This window comes from Ipomoea triloba, chromosome 1, assembly GCF_003576645.1.
Source record: "Ipomoea triloba cultivar NCNSP0323 chromosome 1, ASM357664v1".
Lineage (NCBI taxonomy): Eukaryota > Viridiplantae > Streptophyta > Magnoliopsida > Solanales > Convolvulaceae > Ipomoea > Ipomoea triloba.
In genome coordinates this window covers 12,645,560-12,669,820 of record NC_044916.1, presented here as the reverse complement: position 1 = coordinate 12,669,820, position 24,261 = coordinate 12,645,560, and the positions used below count along the sequence as shown (strand labels likewise).

Genomic DNA, 24,261 nt, shown 5'->3' with positions numbered 1-24,261 from the left:
ACTTTGCTTCCTTTTGTCATCTCAATAACCCGTAAAAGATGCAACTAAAAGTCACAAATGAGTCCTGAATCGCTAAGGCTAGATGGATATATTGACAAATAACTAACTAGGGGTTATTAACAATATAGGTAAATAGGTCATGAGTTACTAGGATGGCCAAATATGAACAACCGGATAAATGGACTCCGAGCTACTAAGACTATAGGTTAATTGGACAACACCCAAACATAAAATTAGGTAGATGGGTCATGGGTTGTTAGGACGACTAGACCTAAACATCAGGATTAGGGATGACAACAGGGCGGGGCGGGGCGGGGAGTATATTGAGAAACAACTAATCGGGATTAATTGTACAACTTCCCCACGAATAACTCGATTAAATGGGTCAAGGGATTACTAAAATGACCAGACACAAACAATTGACGAATAGCTTAATTTGCCTATATCCCAACTTTTATCACACAAACGGGTGGAGCGATTTGTAAACCGGGAACTGAAACGTGAAGTTGACGGTTGTTGGTTGCTGTTCTGACAAACCAAAGCACCAAACGTAACAAAAACCGATCATCATAAAATATGGCCCCCATTGTGCGCGCGGGCGGGGATTTCAAAGCCTCCCTTCCTTTCATCAAAAAAGAAGAAAACAAAACAAATACGGAGTAAATAAAAGAAAACAATTTTATGTATAAAATCAGTTCTACATACAACCCCATCGCGTTTTGATTGAAATGTGGAGCTCTTTCTGGAGATCAGTCGATCGCTTCTCTCTTCAGCACTTCAAGTATGATCATCTACTTTTTAGCTGCTTTCTGGATTTCTTTATGTTCTTGATTTAACGGTTTTTTTGTGTGTGTGTGTGAATATAATGGAGATTTCGCTCTTTCTTTTGTTTCGAGATTTGCCTTGTTTCTAGATCTTAGAGCCTCTAGGTTCTACGCCACCCTCTATTAGTCTCATTACCCTCTTCATTTGTTGGAGCTCTATTCCCAGCTTGATTCCAGCTAGGAGATGAATATAAATTTTCATTTCATTACAAATCTTCTTCCTGCTGCTATTCAACTCATTCTGAGTTATCTGCTGTCATATTTTATTGTATTTTTGTTTTGTTATGTTTATTGTTTTTCTTCGAAACTATGAGATTTTTCTCAATATAGTTCTGGTGACACAGATGCATAGTTAATGAATTGCGAGAAATCAAGCTTGTGGATTATAAAAACAGGGTATGAAAGGAAACTTCATTATTATTAGTATTATTATCATTATCATTATCATTATTCCCAGTGGAATATAATTTTGTAAACTCTCAAATCCGTTATCTCATACGTGCTACTGGTCTTTTGCTTCCAGGATCCACTAGTTGACCTGTTACAATCTATTGTAGAGATTGTTACTTATGGTGACAGTCATGATCCCTTGATATTTGAGTATGTAACTTCTTAACAATCAATCATTTGATTTTAGGATAATGTATACCCTGACTGGTTGTCAGACGTGTACTGTGCTTCTGCTTGTCTCCAGGTGTTTCATGGAATATCAAGTTTTAGCTGAGTTTCTTCGTTTACTAAAGATTAGTGGAGATTCAAGCATTGAGGCACCCCTACTTCAATATTTGAGCATAATGATTCAGAACATACAAACTGAACATGCAATCTGTAAGTATTTTTGAGTTCTCTTGTCTTTGAACATAATGGAACTTGGGGAGAGACCATCCAATCACTGTTGAAATTCAAAGAAGTAAACACTTGTTCTTAGGTGTTATAGTTCTGGAGGGGAAGGGCAAATTTTGAGCAAGTAAAAAGAGTTCAGCCAAATTCTTGATCTTTTCTACTTCATGTCTTAACTCTTATATCAAAATTGCTACCTACTTCTTTTCCCTTACAGTAACTCATTTTCTTAAATTGCCCTGTTATTGTGATTTGAAGCATAATGCCTTTCTCATATGCTTCTTTTGTGGATGATGCAGACTACTGTTTGAGTAATGACTATATCAACAACATTATTACTCATTGCTATGAGTTCTCTGATGGAGATCTAGCTTATTATTATGTATCTTTGTTAAGGTTGCATTCAGTAATTTTACCATATTATTCCCTTCTGTTTACTTTTCGTAATTGAATTCCTTGAAATTTTACTTTAACAGTTTCTCATTTGATTCAGAGTTATGAGCGGGAAAATAACCAGGGAGACACTTTGCCTTTTGGTAAAGGCCCACCAGCAGAATTGCAGAACCTCACATTTAGTAAGTATTATATATGTATATATCCAAATATCCAATGAATCACCACTTGTTTACTAAATAGTTAATAATGTGACTGATTTCATATATCTTATGGAGTAAAAGGTTCTTCAAGGAAAGCGTTCTCTATTTGTAGTGCACTATACTGCTGTTGGACTTTAAAAACATGGATCATAATTTTTGTCAATGAAGAGTAATAAATGCTGAAATAAAAAAAAATGCTAAATAAAAATTTTGGAATTTGGTCTGGACTTGGATTTATGTGACTTGAAGTAAATTGCAGAATTTTGGACATGTTTACTTGCAACACAAGAAAGCATTAGAGTAAGTGTTTGATTATTGCTAAAATGCTACAAACTTGCTAGTATATTTAAGTTTTCAGTTGACTTTTGGGATTTGTTGGATTCATTTGGACACAATGTTCAAGCCGAGTGTTGTATTTTGTATTTTTGTACACTAGCGCCCTGCTAGTAGTATTCCATAGTTGCCTCTATGGTCCAAGTATGTTTAGTTGAATATATGTTGACTTGCTATTTGCTTTCGATATTGACAGGAGACAGTGATCTCATTTCCATTGTATACGGAGGCTCTTAAATTTGCTCATCATGAGGAAAAGATGATTCAGACAGCCATTCGTACTGTGACTCTGAACATATATAACGGTACAGGTTCAAAGTGTAATGTTTGAGGTGCTTTCAACTAGATGACTAAAATATTGCTATTTTGCAACAGTGGTCTTTTGGTTATGCAGTTTGTGATGATATGGTCTATCAGTTTATAACAACACCTCCAGTTTCAGATTACTTTTCTGACTTGGTCCTTTATTTAAGAAAGAGATGCTTCCACCTGGATAAAATAGTCCATGATAAAAAGTATGCCCTCTGAATTTGTAGATAAAAAATTGTTATCTAAGTTGATCCTTTCAAGAAATATGTTATTTATATTTATACATTTCAAATGACTTTGGCTCAGGGAGGCTTGGAATTTTGAAAGAAGTAAACTTGTTCTAGAAAGTGATGAAATCACAAATGATCTCTACTACTTCCAGGACATGCTTAGCGTTGGGGAGCCTCGTTTGAGCAAAATTGTCACCCAGAATATTTTCAGCTTATTGGTCTTTCCCACACTGCTTCCATCATTGTACTTAAGAGATACTAATGTGAGATCATCTCCATTTAAGTACTCTTTAATAGTAATTTTAAGTTAAAATGAACCTTATGGAAGCAGGTTGTTATAGAAGAATTGGTTGCTTGGATTTTCAAATTTGAGAAAGAACTGTAAGAAATTTCATTCTTTGGCCATTATTCCATCGCAGACCTTACATGCTATACTTTTCCATGTGGAGTTTACTTCAGTGGAAGACAATCACCCCTGACAAGTAACCAAATCTTATTTTGTTGTTAGTATAAAGCATTTTTCTTAGTTGTTTTGGGGGCTTGGGAAACGAGAGCATATGGTGTAGTTAATTTTGGTCAAATATGAAATTTCTTATTGAAATTTTTGGTTCCTCCATTTAAGAATTGATTCCACTATGGCAAGGAGTGCTTGACACTAGCTAATCATGAGTTTCATTTTCCCTGGCAGGATATGAACAAGTGTATATCTGCAACCACTTCCCTCTATCTACTTTCTCAGATTATTCAAATTCTCAAGGGAACAAATATTATTCATTTTATTTGTGCTTTGTTCCTATACATCCCCATCTTTTCAAGCATGAAAGAATCTATGGAGTCAGTTGCAGCCGATACTACCAATCAAACCCATGTTTTTGAGAGATATGTATCTGAATTGGATCAAACGGTGCAACTTCAGTGTGACGGCGCTAATGATATCCGGAGGAATCTCATGCTTAAGCAGCTATTAGAATGCATGTCATCTAACTCTGGTTTTATAAGCTTTTCCCCTGGGAATATGCTGCAGAAAAGGTTGGCTGTTATCATTTCATATTAATACATGGTCCAAGTCTATGTCACTTCTACTTGGGCTTCAAATACTGTTTTTGCCTTTACAGACGAATTGTTTTAGAGAAAGAACCCTAGAATTGGTGAAGATGCGAGATTAATGTCCCACATCTCTATGTATTTATTCTATGAGGCTATTCTTGACCCTCAAGACAATACCATACCTATAAGGATTCCCTCATTAGTGTAATTGCGTTAATTATGCTATAACACATTTTCCAACAAACATACCGATACATTCCTATGTACAGTAAACTATTGAGAGGCATAGGGAGAAAGTGTGGATCTATGGAATGAAAATGCTTCCTTTTGTATGCACTCCTCTGCCCATCAGTGAGATGCTACATTTGCGTATTCTGAGAAGTTCTAGGCATGAGCCAGAATCTCTCACCCCAGGCAAAAGGAAAGACAGCAAGTAAAAAACCATTGAAAAACTCAAAACATGCATTTATTGTCTTGTTGCTTTTTTTTTTTTTTTTTCCATGTGCTTTCCTTTCTTTCAATGTTATCGGAACCTTGAAGCCATTGTGACCACATTCTTTTTCAGTGATGAAATAATCCACAATGTTTGCTCTAATAGCCACTGTCTAATGCTGGCATCTCTCATGTTACTGGTAGGATTGCTTGAAAGTAAAGGTAGTTCTGTTTCTCCATTGCCGCCTTCTCTTTTGCAAGAAAGTTTCCCAGTACAGTAAAGTATATTGGTTTGCTTGCTTTCAGATATTGATCCCGAGCTTGCTGCAATCACAGCAATTCCTGAAATAAAAAGCAGGGTGAGAACTTTTTTTTTTTTTCCTGAGATTTTGAATATTTTCATCAATTGCCTCTTTTGTTATACTTCTAGTGTTCATTTATTACCTCTTTTTACAGTCCTTATTCTGTCCTATTTCAAAGGTCGACATAACCATTACATTCTGACATTAACATTATATAGAAGATGTATGAATCATTAAATTACTACTACTACTGCTTTCAAAAAAAAAATTACTACTACTGCTTCTTTGATTCTTTCAATCTCCATCTCCTTTTTCCCCAACACTAATACAGATACAGCTTGATTGTCTCATCATCCATAACATCAAACTAACATTGCCCTTCAGTAAAGCTATAAACTCATATTTGCTATCTGTCAATAGAATAATGATGTTATTATTATTCTGTAGATTAGGAAGATGTTATTAGAGATTTTAGCTAGCAGAACATCCGTGCAATTACAATTGGAGGCAGCTTGGGTCTTACGGAGGCTGCTGTTAGTTTCTGTTGATAAGAATCTGGAAGATAATGAGCTCCAACTCTTCAAGGTGAAGGAATTGGTTTTTCTTTGTCCCATAATAGGAAGCAATTAATAGTCTGTCTAGGTGATGGTTACTTAATAATCCTAAAGAGAGTTAGAGGGACCCATCACCCACTAGAGATGGAGTAATGCAACACTTTTTTATTTTTTATTTTTTATTTCATATTTGGGGTGAGAGGTAATTGAAGCCTCTTTGTTGCCCTGCTGTTTCTTGCAGAACTTTATGGGAACTCTAATATTCTTGCCAAATGTTGAACAAAAAAAATATTGTCCACTTATATGTGAACAACTTGTGACCAATTAGAGATTGTTTAAGGTGCAATCAAAGCAGCAATTGGTATTTTAATGTGTTAATTACCATAGGAAACACGATATAAAGACATTCCTACATGAATTGTTTTAGGAATTTGCTACACTCATGGAAGTGACGCCATCAGGCTTTCTCATTTTCTGTTTTTCCAATAACAGACATCATGTGAGCTGTCCACTGAACATCTTAAGAAGGAACTTGATGAATGCTGGTTTGACTATATTCAAGATACTTTAAAAAATGAATGGACTAGCTGCAAAAAAGGTATGTATGTTAGTAATTTTGATTGTCTCATCGGAGGGGTCGTTAAAATCCTCTGCTTATGAAACTGACTAAGATTATGTAACAGGAGAAAGTCCCATGAAATTCAACTCTTTTAGTATGTTAATTTATGACTAGGGTAGGAAATGCAAGTAGGCAACTTATTTCTACTGCATTTTTTTTTTTGGTTTTTCATGTGATTACAGCCCTTGAGCAACCATTGCAGTCCAAGGATCCATTTTTTGTGCTAGAGCTTTCTTTCGGCCAAAACACTACAAGCAGTAACTATGCATTTCACATTATTCTCTAATTTTCCATGTGATTCGAACTTTTAATTATAAAATAATTTCAATGACATTTAATTCGTTGCAGTATGTCCGACTTCTGCTCTTGCTTGGCAACACATGGTTGATGCAGTCAAGGTTTGTATTTAAGATCTTACTTTACCATTCTTCTACCAGTGTTTACTACTTCAGATTTCCATTTCATGTTTCATGGCTTGAGAATTTTCAGGGCAAGTGATTTCTACAATGTGCTTATGTTTTAGGGTTTTATCATCCATCATCAGCTGAAGTCATATATTTTTAGTGGATATTCATTTGATAATGCACTAGCAAACTTGAAAGACAGCTTTTCAAGAGAAACAAATGGTTCAGACCTTTCACGTGGAAGCTTTGGGTCGGAGCTATCTTTGGGTTTGTTCTCCATCCCTAGTAGTTTTTGCAGACATGCATCATTAGAGATTCGTTATGATGTCTTCGTTTATACTAACTTTTTTAATTTCTAACCCTCAGGTTCTGCAATCCCCTGTAAAATTGCTTTTTCCAAAACTGGGACAAGGGATGTATACATGATGCCCTTGGCAACTGGGAAATCTGGAAAGTTGATTCTTTTGGAGCCACACCCCTTGTACTCCAGAAAAGGGGTTGTGATAGCTATTGCCCCATTGGCTGGGCTAAATGTAAGTCTGTCATTTACCGCAATTCTCTCTTGTAACTTGGTGAACTATATCGACATAATTTCTATGATATGCTTATTCAATTGTGCTTTTATGTAATACTTCACCATAAGTGTTGTGTCTATCACTTTAATCTCTGCCAGAAACTTGTAATATAGCCAACACTCATCTTTAACTATTACTTTCAACTTTCAAACAGCTGAGTATAGTTGAGAACCAACCAACTTGGTTGCTCCTTCGTCTCAGAGACACCAAACCAAGGTTCAGTTCAATCCAAACTAGAGGCCATGACTCAAGTCCTTGCATTCGTGAGCCCGGGAACAGATGGATACTACGGTTTCCAGATGCTCAGGTTTGCAATACTGCTTACGCGATGGTACTCAAGGAAATAAACAAGCAGAGGTCTGTCGTGGAGGGAATGCTAACTACATTTCTTCAGAACATCCCTTCATAATCCATTGAATGCTACAAAAAAAACTAGTAGAGTTTTCCCCTTTTGTAGCCATTCCATTGGATTTTCAGTGTGATAGATTTCCTTTCAGTGTATCTCGCTAAATATACAACAGCTAGTAATGTTCATATCTCTCTCATGTTTATGCAGAAAAGGTATCTGATAAAACATTCAAGCACTAATGACTGACTTTGAGACTCTTGTAGTTAGTATATAGTTGATTGTATACAATTACATTGTGACCCTTCTTTTTTTTGGATGACGAGGGAAATCCCACAACCCTTTTCGAGTGTGAATAAATCTTAGCTTGTGACCCTAGCCGGCAAAGAACCACAAGGAAGTAAACCAGTTTAGGTTACTCATAGCTAACTGGCTTAAATCAAGGGGCAAGAATTTGAACTTGTGACCTTATGGTTACAAGTGTGTATCCTTGCTTATGGGCGGATGTGTTGATATGCAATCAAATATAAGGTTTCTTCCTTTCAATAGAAGTTGCATAATAAAATATTTGTATTATGACCAATGTCTCCTCAATGTTTCAACTTTTGGAGTTTGTTATAGTTGGTCTCCTGATATTATGTATAGTATTTTCTTGCAGGGTAGTTTTGTCTTTGTGATTGTATTAAGATTAAAGAAAAAGACTTGATAAAAGTAAAGTTCCACTTTTACATTTATTCTCTTCAAACTTAATAAGGGTTCTAACTTTATTTTATTTTCATGTATAGTATTTTAATAAAGATAGTAAAGTTGTGGTAACTTGCTTTGATCCTAGTGCATTCCTCCTCCTTGTCAACACTTGCATTCCACTTTCTGCTTCCAAATTGCCTTTTTGGTTCCACAAAATTGATTATCTCAACTTCAATAAAAGAAGAACAGCACCTAAGTGACCTACCCACCACCCACTCCCCCCCCCCCACATACAAGAATAGATATAGATATGCAAGGAACAATCCATTAACTATTCTTCTCCATAGTTAAATTCCCAATCTCTATCTCCTAGCTCTGCAACTAAAAAATCTGTGCAGAAACATGAGAACAAGAGGCTGTACTGTGCAGCAAGGTCTGAGTTTAGAGGCATTAAGTGTTGTAAACCAAGCTATGGTTCTTGCTAGGCAGAGAGGCCACTCCCAAGTCACACCTCTCCATGTGGCCAACACCCTCCTTGCAGGTTCTTCTTCTTCAAATGGCCTTCTTCGAGCCGCCTGCCTTCGCTCCCATTCCCACCCCCTCCACTGCAAAGCCTTGGAGCTCTGCTTCAACGTTGCACTCAACCGCCTCCCCGCCTCTCCTGCCCAACACCTCTCCCTTTCCAACGCGCTCTTGGCGGCCTTCAAGCGCGCCCAGGCTCACCAGAGGCGAGGCGCGATAGAGAGCCATCAGCACCAGAACCAGCTCGTTCCGCCTGTGAAGATAGAGGTGGAGCAGCTCATCATCTCCGTCTTGGATGATCCTAGTGTGGGGAAAGTCATGAGGGAAGCTGGCTTTTCGAGTTCCCTCGTTAAAACCAATGTGGAACAAGCTCTTTCCCTCCGACTTTCGTCCCAGAATTCAGAAACCAGAGAGAACACTGCCCATCTGTTTCCTTCCCATCCATGTCCAACAACTACTCATCAGAGTGAAGGGGTGAAGGATTTAAACAAAGTCAGCCTTAGCTTGAGCCTCAACCCAGAGAGGTAGTAAATCTCTTCCCATCCCTTAAACTCTGAAACTGGTTGGATTTTCATCATGCACAGATTAAATTAGCTTATTAACATGCATATCTTCCCATTTCTTTCTTTTCTTTTTGGGCTGAGATAGCATTTCAGTGGCTATTGCTGCAAAATTCTTCAAGATTCAAGGAGAAAAAAACAACTACTATAACACTACTTTCTTTCATTACACCTCAAGAGAATATGAGAATCTTGAATTCAAATTATTGATCACCTTTTATCTGCTTGGTTTAACTTTCATATGATGACTTTGTGTTCAAACACTTTTTGTTTAGTCATTTAGAAACAATGAAACCCCAGAGCAAGAAATTTGAGGACGGATCGTCTCGGAGGATGATTGAAAATGGGGAGATAAAGCTAAGTTGCTGTGCAGAATGCTCAGCCATGTTTGAAGCAGAAGCTCTTAGCATACAGAACACTATTTCTAACACTGAATCTTCAGTTTCAAGCCTGCCCTCTTGGCTTAGAGATGAAAATTCAAGACTTAACAGTAATGATGATCAGGTAGATTCAATTACTTCCCTTTTGGGGTAACCCTAACCAAAATGACAAGATATCCACACTTATAATCATAAGGTTACGAGTTGATTTGGTTTGAGCTGGTCAGTTATGGGTAACCGGTTTACTTCTTTGTAGTCCTTTGTTAACTAAGGTCACAAGGCGAAATTTACTTACACCCGAAAGGGTTGTGGGGTTACCTCATTATCCAAAAATTACTTCCCTTTTTAATTTCCTTATGCAATGAGCTTGAATTTCATTTTCCATTTTGGTTAATTTTTCAGAAATGTATGTCAATGGAGCTGCTGTGCAAGAAATGGAATTCTATTTGCCATTCAGTCCACAAACAATGCCCTAATCCAATTTTAGACCCCAAAGAACAATGGAGGGAAAATCAAGGATTTGAAACTAGCCTGAGAATTTACATTCCTGAGCACACCAATCTGGGAAATATGTGTTCTTTTAATCCCAATCCTTCACCTTCTTCAAGCAATGCAATGGAAGTTGAATACATTCCAAGAAAGGAAACAACCCGTGCTCATTGTGGTTCTCTCGACTTGAACATCTGCATTTATGAACATCACGATGCTTTTTAAAGATGATACGAAGAAGTCATTATCTTTGAAATTTATGGGTGTAAAAATTTTGTATGATAATGGTGTATTGACAAGTATTTGTAAGATCAGTACGTGATGCCAAAAATTCATATTTTTGGTTGATTTTAGGTAATGTGTAATTATTTTAACTTTTCTCATTAACACTAGTATTTAATAAATGTGGCTTTATATTTGTCAATTAATACTGTTACAATGCAATATATATTCTGCTGAAACACAAAGAGTTAATACCGCTTTCACTGAGACTCGAACACATGACCTCCCATATAGAAAAATCACTTCGTATCACTAGACTACAAGATTATTGGCACAACATTTAATATTATTTACAGTGTTTTTATATAGTACGTGTTGCATATTATATTATGTAGTGCTTAATGACTTTATGATTGTCAATTTGAATTTTAATATTTAGAATAGTAATTAATATATTATCACTTCACATAATAGTGAGTTTGTGTGTTCATGACGCATAAACGACGGCAATAAATGTGAAAATGACAGCACTAACAATTGGTGGGAAGCCAACGAAATTTATGAATATAATGAGGTTGGATAATTGGATGTGTTGGGCATAATGAAGAATTAACGGATAATCACTAGCGAATTGTTTTAATGAGCAAATAGTATCTCGTTTATTGTAAAAAAAAAAAAAAGTATCTCGTTTATTACCGTTGGTAATCTATACTATATATAAAAGCATTATCCTCCTTCCAAACTTTTCCGCCCAAAGTTAGTGGCATTTTGGTAAAATCAGTTATTTTATTTATTTATTTATTTATTAATTATTAATTTATTAATTATCCACCCGTGCGTGCCTATTATGGTTAAATGTTGGTGATTGAATAATTGGATTTATTAATTATCCATTATATATATATATATATATATATATATATATATATATATATTTATTTATTTATTTATTTATTTATTTATTTATTTATTTATTCACCTATAATACTATTATGGTTAGATGTTAAACTAAAATGTTAAATAGGTAATATAATATGGTAATATTAATTGGTGATTGAATAATTGATGATATAATTGGTGTGATATATTTGGTGATATATTTGTAATATATGTAATAGTATAAATAGAATTAATATTATTTTACATTTCTTATAGACGTATTGAATATTTCCTAATCTTAGCCTGGAGGATTTTCGCTAACAGTAGCCTAGGAAATTATAACATATTAATATATTAATTTTATGGTAATAAATTATAACAGTAGCGTAATTATGTTTTTTTTTTCTTTTTTTTTTCTCCTACTAATCAGCCAAATTTCCTAAACTACTCCCCCATCTCTAACCCTCTTAATTTCTTACCTTTTTCACCTCCATCTCTATCTCTTCCTTATTTTCTATATAAACTATTGCTTATAATCATAATTTGTATTCCCTGTGAATTCTGAGCCGTGGCCATTAATCCATCATTAAAAATTAGATCTAAATATTTACAAAATTATATTTAGATGGTAAATAGTATATTTATAAAATTGTGCATGCAATATATATATATATATATATATATATATATATATATATATATATATTTAAAATGCATCTTGAATATAATTTTGTAAATATTTATTCCATATTTTAAGAACTTATCCTAAGGTTTATTCCATATTTTAAATTCAAAAGAATGAAATTCTCTGCAAGAAATGAAATTGGCATATTATTAATTATTAATTGGCTGAAACAAATGAAATTTGCACAAATCAATGAAATTGAATGAAATTGGCTTTATTCAAATTGGCTGTCAATCAATAATTATAATTATTATTAATAATTATAATTTATATAATTATACATCAATCTAAATATTCTCAAAACATTATAACAAAATTCATTCCGTGCAACGCACGGGCGAAAATACTAGTATGTAAAATAATTTTAAAATATTAATATTTCATTTTATTTATTTAATTCTTCTTAAATTGTGTTTAATTTTATATATAAATTTTAAATATTATTATTATATTGTTGTGTTTTATATATAAATTTTAAATATTATTATTATTATTATTATGTTGTTGTTGATGTTGCTGTTGTTGTTGACACCTTAAGTTATTAATTTTTTTTAAAAAAGTAATTACTTGATAATTGTTATTAACCCGTTAAATGTGTTTATTGCACAATTTTGTTGGGATAACAATTTCAATCCACCTCGTAGATATCCACCTTGCATGGATCGGGTTTTTCATGTGATAGTGGCCTAGTCGGTGGTGGGTTAGGGTGAATCTTAAAATATTAAACCCGCAGTGAATCGGGTTGAATGTAAATTTTATATACAAAATCCACATAAATTAACTCAATCCAACTCTAAATAAATAAATAAATAAATAAATATATATATATATATATATATATATATATATATATATATATATATATATAGATTTACGAGAGAAACTCGCAATTACTATTCAAGCGTGCACACTAGATAAATATATATCGCCTTGTGACCCTATTCAGCAAAAGGCTATAAAGATGTAAATTAATCTAGGTTACCGATACCTAACTAGTTTAAACTAAAAAGGCTAATAGACGAACTAGGAGTCTAACGTGTAACTTTATGGTTAACCATATTATTTTGTTCAAATAATTTATGCCTAATTCTCACGGCCACTACTCCGATTCCCTTATAAACGAAATGTAAATTTCATTATAAATATATCACTGTCTTCTTTAAAGATAGCAGTACACTAGTACGTATATATGCCTAGACCTTAACTGGGATAACTTCATCTATCTAAAATTAAATATACCAAATAATAAAATAAAACAAGTGTTAACAATAGAACGGTTGTGCAAAGGAGGAGCAACTTTTCTTCTTTATCACTAGTCAAAAGATTAAAGAATAATAATAATAACAAATAAATAATAATAAAGAAAAAGTACATAAAATCCCCCTTAGTTGGAAATACTTCAAAAAAGCACCACTTTCCATATATGCTGTTTGATGCGTTTATGCAAAAGAATAACTTTTTGTTAACTTAACTTTGATTTTTGGTACACCAAACATTCTTATCTCCAGAGAGAGCATTATGCAAAAAAAAGTTGAATTGTACAGCAACTATAAGCTAAGGATAATATTTCAAATTAAACTTGGTAAAAAATAAATAAGCAAAAGCTAGCTAGCTAAAAGTTAATTAAAAGTAAAACATTTTAGTGTTAAAGAACATCATGCTAATTAAGAACCTCATCTCTTTATACCTTAAAGTCATGTTTCACAGATTGAGAATATTACCCTTTGTTTGGGAGGAGTTTGAGAGTATAATATGTTGAAAATCTTACATTAAACTCGAAAGCATAAGAATAAAATTTATTGAAATAGGGACAACCCCTTTAAGTTGGTCAAACTATTAACTTGGTAACCATAAGGTTACAAGTTCGACTCTCAACAAGAGTAGTCTATTGGCCTTCTTGATTTGAGTCGGTCATCAGCTATAGGTAACCTAACCTCCTTGGAGTTTATCCTTGATTTGAGCCGGTCAACTATAGTCAACCTAATCTCCTTGGAGTTTACCCATTGCACACCCTAGAGTCAACTATAGGTGCTTTGGATGTCATTATATTAAGATCAATTGCCTTGATTTTTTGTTTTTGTATTTTTAAAATATTCATTCTGTGATCCCATTATAGGGTCATACATAACCAAACATTAATATTGGTAATCATTCCAATTTCACGCTACTGTCAAACATACAAAATACTTTCACCAAAACTCATACCATTACAAATATTTGATTCTCATTCCGATTCTCATGTGCAAACCAAACACACCCCAAGTTTCTCCCAAACTTATTAGAATGAAGAAAGCACTTCATTTTTTAAACATTTAAAACTTATAAATTACGGAGTACTATGTATTAAAAAAAGTTAAATAATAGGATGTATATTTCTATTTGCTTAAAAAAAAAAAAAACAAAACAAAAGAACAGTGTATGATAAATCTTGTTACTAATCTAACATATATGTATAAGATTTCAAGAATAATTCATGTGATTATGTTGCATCATGCACCATTATTATATATCAGCACTTAGAATCATCATAAATTATTATTTCTTGATAGTTAAAACAATTAAGGTGTTGTATATAACTTTTACAGATTTATAGACTAAATGTAGTTCAAGTACAGTTCACATATGATTCCTTGCTACAAATGTATTTAATTAGTGTTCGAAAGTTAGAGATTGTTTACATGTACGTTGATGGGATAATTAGATAAGTCACTAAACCCGACCTGGTGAACTATTGACCCCAAAGCAAGCGATTAAAGCAGTGAAGACAGTCAAACGGTAACGGTCATATTGTAGGTGGAGTGGCAAAAACGGTCAGACAATAACAGTAACAGTAACACTCATGCTGACCAACTTGGTGGCAGGAGTGCAAAATCTGGTTCCCTCGCTACCACCCTATGGCAAGGTTGAGGTGATGTCACCGCGGTGAGAGAGAACCCAACGGCGAGGAAGAATGCATGCAGACGACGGCCAGCCTCGCTCCCATGGAAGAATGGTTGATGGCCATGGCCAGCATACGGAAGTAAGAGATTAAGGTGTTCAGGGTAGATTGGTTGGATGACCTGTCGAATCCAAGTCCGTCTTGGGAGAGAGAGCGCTGGTTTGGGAGAGATTAAGGCCACAACTAAGAGCCGAGGTAGGGGTCATCTATCAAAGAATCGCACCAAGAGGAAGCTAGGATAGTGGGTGATAGAAAGCGGTCACCACTGTCGGAAAAGGTGGATGAGTCTGGTGGACCAGCTCTACGTCGGTCCACCATGCAGAAGGAAACCTCAAACGTGTAGGAAGAGGTGGTAGATTGGCTGTAGAGGAAGATATAGGAACTTGAGAAAAAAAATAGAGGTGAGGGAGTAGTCGCTTGAACCCGAGGTAAAAATGGTTGCACCATTTACCTCGAGAATAATGAACATGCATGCATCTTCCCAGAGATTTCAGGTTTCCTGCTATCAAGGCTTACACCAGGACATCAGACTCGCATGTACACATGACAAGGTATAAGGCAACTATGGTGATGGTTGGGGTAGATGACACAACCATGCATGTGCACGTCATTCCTATCCACTTTAGATTAGACAACCCAAGATTGGTTCAACATGATCCGGATGGGTCAAGTGTTTTGTAGAGTTGTCTAAGAGCTTCCTAACATACTTCTCCAATAACATTCAACGTTGGAAACACTTCTCTTATTTGTGCACTACCAAACAAACAAAGAGAGAGAGCTTAAGGGATTTCATCATGGCTAGATGGAAGAAAGAAGTAAAGAGTGTGTACGTTTTCGATAAGAAGGCATCCGTTTTAATTTTCACCTGGGCACTTAGGTTTGGCGACTTTCACAAGCACTTGAACACCCACCCTCCTCGGTCTTATGATGAGTTGATGAGGATGGCTAATCGTTTTGTAGAAGCTGAAGAGGCCCGATAAGAAGAATAGAGAAGAGGAAGGTAAGGGAAGAGGAAGGTCCGAGAGAATTGGTCCAACCAAGTGTGTAAGCTCAACCCTATTGAAGACGGGAGGGGGAGACCTCAAGAAGACCCCGCTTGGTCCCCTTGCGCCATTTAACCTCACTCACCCATCCAGTTAACTTGATACATGACCAAGCTGAAGAGATGTGGATAGTGCAATTCCTAGAGGAATGCGTGAAAGTTTCCACGAAGGTAGACCAAACTAAATGCTGTCGATTCCACCGATAGGTTGGCCACAACACTGACAAGCGTCACGTTATGAAAAGATATATAGAAGAACTAATTCAGCCAGGATACTTTAGTTAGTTTGTGAATCTCCCATGGCAACAAAAACAACATCAACAACAAGGCCAACCCAAAAATGTATGAAGAAAGGTTGAGGGATCTGAGTCATCCCTTCTAGCACAAAAAAAAAAATAAGAGTACGACTAGATCACAAACAATGGAGATAAGGAGTGAGGAGGAGCCTGCACAATGTAAAAAATAATTCATCTGCTAAAAAATAGAAGATTCACCTTTTCAAAAAAGAAAAAATAGAAGATCCACAATAGGATTTGTGTAATTGCTAATCATGGTCCGCCTAGATTAATTTTTTCATCTAGAAATAAAAAACATCAGTTTATTTTAATTCATGGTTGGGGCTCGACCTCAATAGAGTCATCAAAACAGGCTTTGCCCCCCGGGTCGGCCCGCCCTGCCCCTTACCTAGGTAGCGGGTGGGTTTCGAAAATCCAAGCTCGCTAAAGAGAAGGATTTTTGGCCTGCCACGCTTAGCCCGCGGGCTTGGTCCGCCCTACCCCACCAGCCCGTATTGACAGCTCAAGACCTCAACCAAGTTTCAAGTCTTCACAAATTAAAATGATCGATTTCCTGCCTCGACCATTCTCATTAAAGTGGTCAAACTTCACCCACTCAACATATGTAGTTGTCTCTTAGCTACAAGAACACTAAAAGTGTTAGCTAGGGGCTTGCTATTGCCAACAACTCTAACGGGACCTTGGGTCCGACCCCTACGGCACCCAACGAGTAGTGGATTCCATTAACAAATACTTGACAATTTGCTCAATGGCATCCTCGGTGCACTTGAGTTCAAACCTTAATGATGCGAATTAGAATTTCATGGCTTGCCTTGGTTACCTAGGAAAAAAAAACAGAAAATAGAAGGGATTTTAGGAGGTGGCCGAGGACAATCCTCAACCATATGACTATCCTCGGCCACCATGGCCGAGGGGTGTCCTCACTCATCGGCCAGGCGCTGAGACATGGCCTCAACTAGGTACCGGGGCATGGCCTCAGCCACCATGGGTGAAACCTATCATTGTCCAGGCACCGAGGAATGTCCTCAGCAACCATGGCCAGGTCCTATCATCGACCAGACGCCAAGGAGTGGCCTTGGCCTGTTCTCGGCCAAGGGTTGAGGCATGGCCTCGGCCATTGCGACCATGGATGATGGGAGTGGGTTCGATGTCCCAGTTAACACTCCCACATGGATGATGGGAGTGGGTTCGAGCCTCAGTGGAGGCAACTGTTGACTCTTTGTGCTTCATTAGGTTGAGAAAGTAGCTATGAACAGATACTACATTGTAACAGAGTCAGTAGTACTCAAAAAAAATATTAATAAAATAAAATGAAAATACAAAAGGAAACAATATTATTACTCCTTAGCCGACTCCTTTTAAGCTCGTGTGGGGCTGCTGACATACGGGATGTTTAATAGTCTGTACTTTTTATTACTCATTAGCTGACTCCACTATGTTCGCAACCCGAGAGTAGGGGCTGATGACGGGATAATTAGATAAGCCACTGGACCCGAATCGGAGAACCCTTGGTCCTGAAGCAAGTGGTCATAGCAGTGAAGCCAATCAAACAATAACGGTCAAATAGCATGTGGAACGACGACAACAACCCATGCACTTATTAGAGAGCACAACAATTACTAAGGAGTCATAGCACTTATTGAGGCGATTCGTTATACTTATTGAGAGCCTATTGCTTTTATTATTATAACTGTTATGTCTTGTAATGAAAAAGCCGAGCCCCTAATAGAGGGACACACTCTAAAACCTATACTTAGACTCTGAAGCAAGACAATTCTGTTCACTTACAAATATACCGGGTAATATGCTTTACATCATACATCTATAAGGTGTTTATGAGATACTAATAAACAAATTACAACTTGGTATAAGTTGTTAGATACAATGTTATAACACTTGTTGAGGTAGTGACCAATAAAAAAAGCAATCCACATGTGTGATGATTGATGAAATATCATCTTCTTGCGTTACTACTATTACACGGTGTCTACATTACTTAATATTGAATAATTTGGATAAGTTCATTCCTATAAGCACATTAGAGATGGGTTTAGATAAGCATCTAAACATATTGCAACACCTTCTTTGTATCCCAAAGTTGTATTGTGCTACGAGAAAGCCTGCAGCTACTACACGAATGTGTGTTTTGGGTGAAATCTACCTTGTGACCCAAGCTAACAAATAAAACTACAAGAAGGTAAATCGCTTAGATTTTTTAAACCTGACATGTTCAAAACCAAGAAAATTAATAGATAGCTCCAACTAACCTGAGAGTTAAATTAAACTTGAAACCTTGTGATTACTAAACTTATTGTCCGATCAACTTGGCTAAAATTGCCCCCTTCAATTCTTTTATCAAATTTAACATGTGCATTCATTAAACATAGACATAATCTTGATAAATCATATCATATTGGACTTTTGCTATCGGACGTTCTAAAGTCACCAATAGACTCTGAACTTATTGTTGGTCTTAACCTCATCAAGTCTTCAACCCAGTGCATGTGTACACATTATAAACATCAGTCCACAATACATTCAATTCAATAATTTTGGTTATAACTTTATTCCCTTAATGGAATATATAGTGTCAGCAAGCAGGGCCACTTTCTTTTTTGCCTCCTTTTATAGGATTTGGGTTTCTTTCCACTTTGAACAGTTGAATTCTTGGCTTCCATCTTTTTTGGTACAGCTTGAGTTGAAGTTCCTTATCACAGACAACCACTATTCTTTTGCACCAAGATAGCATATTATATATAAACTGACAAAAAAGATAGCATATTAACTTTGGAAATCTTTTTTTCCAATCAAAAAGCAATAAATTAGAAAAAGTAAAGTGTATGAGAAGTGATTAGGAGATCAAGTCACTAATAACATAATCTTTTAAGATGTTAAAGTTAATAAAAGATAGAGATAGATTAAAGTTGATAAATTTAACTCATTTCACAAGCCACGAAAATCTTCTTTCTTTTTGTTTGACTTGAGACGACTGATTAAATTTAGAAGCTCTGTAAAAGGATATATAATCACATTTTTTGTCACTCAATTGTTGCATGTAGTACAGTTTAGTCCCTCGTTAATTTGTAAATATTTAGTTCCTCAATTCTTCCAAAGATGATCAATTTAGTCTCTCAAGAGTTAAATTAAAGTTTGCTCATTTTAAAATTTTGCTTTTTTTTTTTTAGAATTTTACAGGCGACTTTCAATTTTTTTCTTTAACCCTACCCGTATATCTCATTAATATCATGGACCGATGGACCAAATTGACAACGTTTGAAACAATAATTGAGAAACTAAACTTTTAAAAATTGACAATGAAGAACTAAACTGCATACAGGGTAACAATTGAGAAATTAAAAGTATAATTTTTTCAAAGAGAGAGAAATAGAGAGATTGGGCAGCATAATTTAGAATAGTGTTTCCACCATTAATTGAAACATTTCATACTTTATTGAGATGAGAATTGAAGTAGAGTTATGGAATCTTATTTTCCCAGAAAAGCAGGAGTGAAAGGAGGGAGTTGAAGGAAAGAGGATCCTCCACCATGAACGTATGAACTCCCAATGAATGCTAAAAGAAATTCCAATAAATTATATGAATGCAGAATGTGGACAGCCCTTTTTGACACATAGAAGCTGTTAGCTTTTCATCACCCTTTAGTGGGTGATTTTTTTAAACCTTTCCTTACATGATAGTACTCTTGTGTCTATGTACCTTTGCAAAAGGCTCTACTCTTTCAAATCCTTGTACATAAACCAACTTAATTATATGGTTTTCGAGATATATACACACACATGTGTGTATTTTCATATACATATATACATACATACATACATACACACATATATATATATATATATATATATATATATATATATATATATATATATATATATATATATATATATTTTGGTTCATGTGCGGCCGTGCTCTCCCGTGCGGCCGTGCGGTCACACACCACTCAATGTTACGAAATACACCACTCAATGTTAAGAAACACACCACAGTGCATATTTGTGTGGTGTGTTTCTTAACATTGAGTGGTGTATTTCGTAACATTGAATGGTGTGAACCGCACGGCCACACGGGAGAGCACAACCGCACCTGAACCTGACCCTATATATATATATAGTTTAGTACTATAAAAATATTGTGTAAACTTCTACATTATAGTATATCTTGTTTATAAAGATATTAACTAGTGTTTTACACGTGTTGTGCACGGAAGAAATTATATTATTATAAATTTTAAAAAATGGAAACATATTAAAATGTACCATATAATAATGTAGTTGGACTTCCCATATATTTGATCAAGTATGTATTTTCATAGCATACAAATTTAAAATTTAAAATTTTTTATCGCTAATATAATCCCTAATCAAGATAAATTTATAAACAAAATTTACATAATATATTGATTCATTCCTAATTGTTTTTCATATATATTATAAGACAATGCTAGAATGCCTTTACATCTGCCTTCCACAAAATAGTCACTCCCTTATTTGGCAAGTTCTAATAGGTTGACATTTGAAATTAAAAAAAAAAAAAGGAAAAATAAACCTATTAGAACTTGCAATATCATGGAATGACTTGGTTGTGCAGGGTAGATGTAGGGGAACTTAGCATTTTCCTATATTATAATTCTAACAATATGAATAATAATTAAGGGGATTATATTTAGAAATCAAAAGATGTAATTTTAAATTTTGTATGAGTAGATTTAGACTATTATCGAATGTAATTACTTATATGATTGTATACTTTCGCCATAATATTTATTAATATGCATTTAGGTAAATTTTAAAATATAATTTCCTTAATTATAATTTATATTGGTAGATTTATATTTAAGATAATAACATTTAAAAATTAAAAAAATTAGTATATTAATTTTGTATGCCTAATATAGTGTATATAGGCATATGTGTATGTATTTAAGCAAATTTCTACATATTTATGATTAAACATTTAGTTATTTTTATAATTTAATTCCTTAATTATATTTCATATTGCCTTAATTAAGGGAATTTCATTAAGAAATTAAAAGAATTTAATTTTAAATTTTGTATGTTTTAATGTAGTCGCTAACTATATGCACATATTTAGCCATATTACTAAATACTTATTAATTTTCTAAAAATTTTTTTAAAGTTATTAATTTTGTAAATAAGAGTATGAAATTTAGTTATTAGCCATTTAGTTATTACTCTGTTTAGATAGATTTTAAAATGAAATTTTTGTAATGAGTAGCCACTATACCAATCAATGAGTATAATTATAAAAATAATTTTAATTTGATAAAAAAAATACACATTTTAATAGCGTAAAGAAATTCTATATATATACTATATCTCTACATAAAAGGATAGAAAGACTAAAAAATGCATTGAAAACATTTTTGTTATATATACATAGAGGACTGCGTTCAGGTGCGAACTACTCGCCCAGGAGATAAGTGAGAACACATGCCATCCGTCCACGTGTACAGATCTAACGGATCAAAAACACTGATTTAAAAAAATGCAGTGGCATTTTTGTAAATAATTGAACATTGAAATGCAAGTAAGATGTATTACAAGTGCAAGTAGCAGTTTCATACATCTGATTCTTTGATCTGGATACATGGACGGCTGTGAATATGTGTGTGTGTGTGTGTATTCTATAATATTATTTTCGTAATTATAATTTATATTGCTAGATTTATAATTAAAATAATTACATTTAAAATTAACAAAATTAGCATTTACACACACATGTGTGTGCGCGCATTTGCATTCATATGAGAACCATGTCTTAAGTGAGAATTTACGAACTAATGCATGCGTGCACACAATCTACTACATGAATAATGCATATACACGATATATTTTAGACATGTCTGGATGATAGTGGAGCCCTAGAGTACTTGCATGTGCTTTCGTGTAGTAGATTGTGTGCACTTAATGTGGTTTCACGTTTTCACCTAAAGCATGGATTTGATATGATTCTCAATCTATACACAAAGGCGCACGCGCACGAACATGCACACGCGCACGCGCACGAACATGCACACGCGCACGCACATGCACACGCGCACACACATATGTATTATATGTAATTTTTTTTAAATATTACGTAGTATATACTATTTAAAATAGATGTAGTATATATTTTAAAGCTGGTTTAAACCATATATATATATACCCAAACCCCCTAGCTACAATCATTATGGGTTCACACAACTGCGTGGACCATATATACTATCAAATAATGTACATTCAATATAAAAATAATATACTTTTAATATATTAAAAATGTACATTGTATTCTGGGGATGTACATTATTTGTGTACTGAATGTACATTATATAATATAATGTACATTCAGTACACAAATAATGTACATCTAGCATATTAAAAAAATATTCTTTTGTTATGATCCACGCAGCAATATGTGCACTATGGTCCACACAATAATTCCCCCTAGCTATTACTTTAAAAAATTTCATTCTTCTTCCTTAACTTCAAACTTTTCTTATTCTTCTCCATACCGTCACCCGCAATTGGTGACCTTAACTGTTGTGTCTGTTGCCAGTCGACTGATGTTACGCTGTTGCCAAGCCACAATCTACTAAATCTACCGTTGTAAATGTTGAAAAATAGCACTAAAAATGACATTTTAAATGGTTATTTTGTGGTATAAATATATGCGGGGTCCACTTTCAATTTGGGTCGGGTCAAAGTGGATTCGGCTTCTTCGTAGTTAGACGAAGAGATTGATATATTATACGCTCAAAATGGATAATGGGTGAATGAGAAATTGGTTCTCAAAGTAGACCCATTTGAGATGGAATTTGGGTGAGGAAAAAGCTTATGTAGCTTTGTCCCACATTGGTTGGGAATGAAGATTTTCACAACTATATATACAAGGGTCCTTTTATGACTAAGTAACTTGTATAGCATAGATGCACTCTCGCGTGCAGGGGGGTGCAAATCAAATCCCAAACTGAGCTTGAGAAGGCTTGGCTGGCCTTGCAGGCTATGTTATGCCATATTTTCGAACGAGTTTTCCATCTCAGAACTACATAAGATAGATCAGAAATGATCTCTCATCCGAGACATCAAAACGGACTAACCTCTCGAGAGGACCCGGGTTGGCGCGCACGTCCGATGTCTCGCGGACCTATGCGACGTCTCGCGGCCGGTACGATGTCTCGAAGGTACGCAGACTGGAACGATGTCTCGCACCGCGACTCCAGTAACCTCTCGACAGCGACCATTCAGCTCCTGTGTCCGTTCATATGAATGACTCTTGGTATTACGGAATTAATATGATTAATTCCAATCATTTTTCAGAGTTATTGAATTAGTGTTAATATTTTGCATGTGTTTTGTAAATATTAGTTAGATTTTGAATTAATAATGACAATTATTGATGAATTTCTTAACAAAATTTTTATTATATTGAAAAATACATCATGGATAAGAGTTGGATAAGTGCGTCTCGCTTGAGCGATGAATATGCAGATGGAGTTAAGCGATTTCTAGAATATGCAAAGCAAAATACCTATAGTAGAAATGAGTTATACTTTTGTCCTTGAAAGAGTTGTTACATTGTTAGGAACTTATGTGTTAAAGATATATAATACTTCGTATCATTTAACTTGCATTGGGTTTAATGAAAAATATACAAAATAGATCTAATATGGAGTAGTCGTCGAAATGTTTGGTACGTCTAGCATTTGTGTTGACAATGAAGGGTATAAATATGAGGATCGGTTGTATGATATAATTCATGATTTTGGAGGCAAATTCGTTGATGAGTAACATGAGTTAATTAGATGTATTGTAGAGTGTAGAGAAGCCTTTATGGTCACGGTGTACTAAAAATATACACAATTATATGATGTGTTAAAATTATTGAACTTGAAAGTTGTGAATGGTGTGGCAAAAGTTTTAGAGCTTTACTTGAAGTAATAAATGATATGTTTCCAAAAAGGTAATGAACTTACAAAGAGTACATGTGAGGCAAAAAAGATTTTGTGCCCTACAGGCTACGGGTTGAAGTATAAAAGATACATACTTGCCTTAATGATTGCATACTCTTCATAAATGAGTACAAGGAGTTAAATGCATGTCGAATATGTGTGACTTCTTCTTACAAAA

The 24,261-nt window shown here is 34.8% G+C and overlaps 2 protein-coding genes across 4 annotated transcripts; both read left to right on the top strand.

Annotated features, from left to right (window-relative positions):
- Window positions 1-497: 497 nt before the first annotated feature.
- LOC116018656 (protein TRANSPARENT TESTA 9-like) lies at window positions 498-7,771 on the top strand. Of its 3 annotated transcripts, XM_031258638.1 has the most exons (19): window positions 498-781; window positions 1,169-1,220; window positions 1,348-1,424; window positions 1,519-1,652; window positions 1,964-2,060; window positions 2,158-2,239; window positions 2,790-2,898; window positions 2,988-3,108; window positions 3,209-3,395; window positions 3,821-4,161; window positions 4,745-4,833; window positions 4,918-4,970; window positions 5,361-5,498; window positions 5,960-6,065; window positions 6,269-6,343; window positions 6,435-6,484; window positions 6,610-6,757; window positions 6,857-7,023; window positions 7,220-7,771. In XM_031258638.1, exons 1-19 carry the CDS (start codon window positions 729-731, stop codon window positions 7,472-7,474), a joined length of 2,334 nt encoding a protein of 777 aa, XP_031114498.1. In that variant the 5' UTR covers window positions 498-728; the 3' UTR covers window positions 7,475-7,771. The 3 variants fall into 3 exon arrangements, with proteins under 3 accessions (XP_031114498.1, XP_031114502.1, XP_031114499.1); XM_031258642.1 differs by lacking the exon at window positions 498-781 and having other exon boundaries at window positions 1,178-1,220; window positions 1,348-1,396; XM_031258639.1 differs by lacking the exon at window positions 498-781 and having other exon boundaries at window positions 1,203-1,220; window positions 1,490-1,652.
- A 501-nt stretch (window positions 7,772-8,272) lies between these two features.
- Window positions 8,273-10,477, top strand: LOC116018375 (protein SMAX1-LIKE 3-like). Its single transcript, XM_031258617.1, has 3 exons — window positions 8,273-9,144; window positions 9,456-9,684; window positions 9,963-10,477. Exons 1-3 carry the CDS (start codon window positions 8,501-8,503, stop codon window positions 10,272-10,274), a joined length of 1,185 nt encoding a protein of 394 aa, XP_031114477.1. The 5' UTR covers window positions 8,273-8,500; the 3' UTR covers window positions 10,275-10,477.
- Window positions 10,478-24,261: the final 13,784 nt, after the last annotated feature.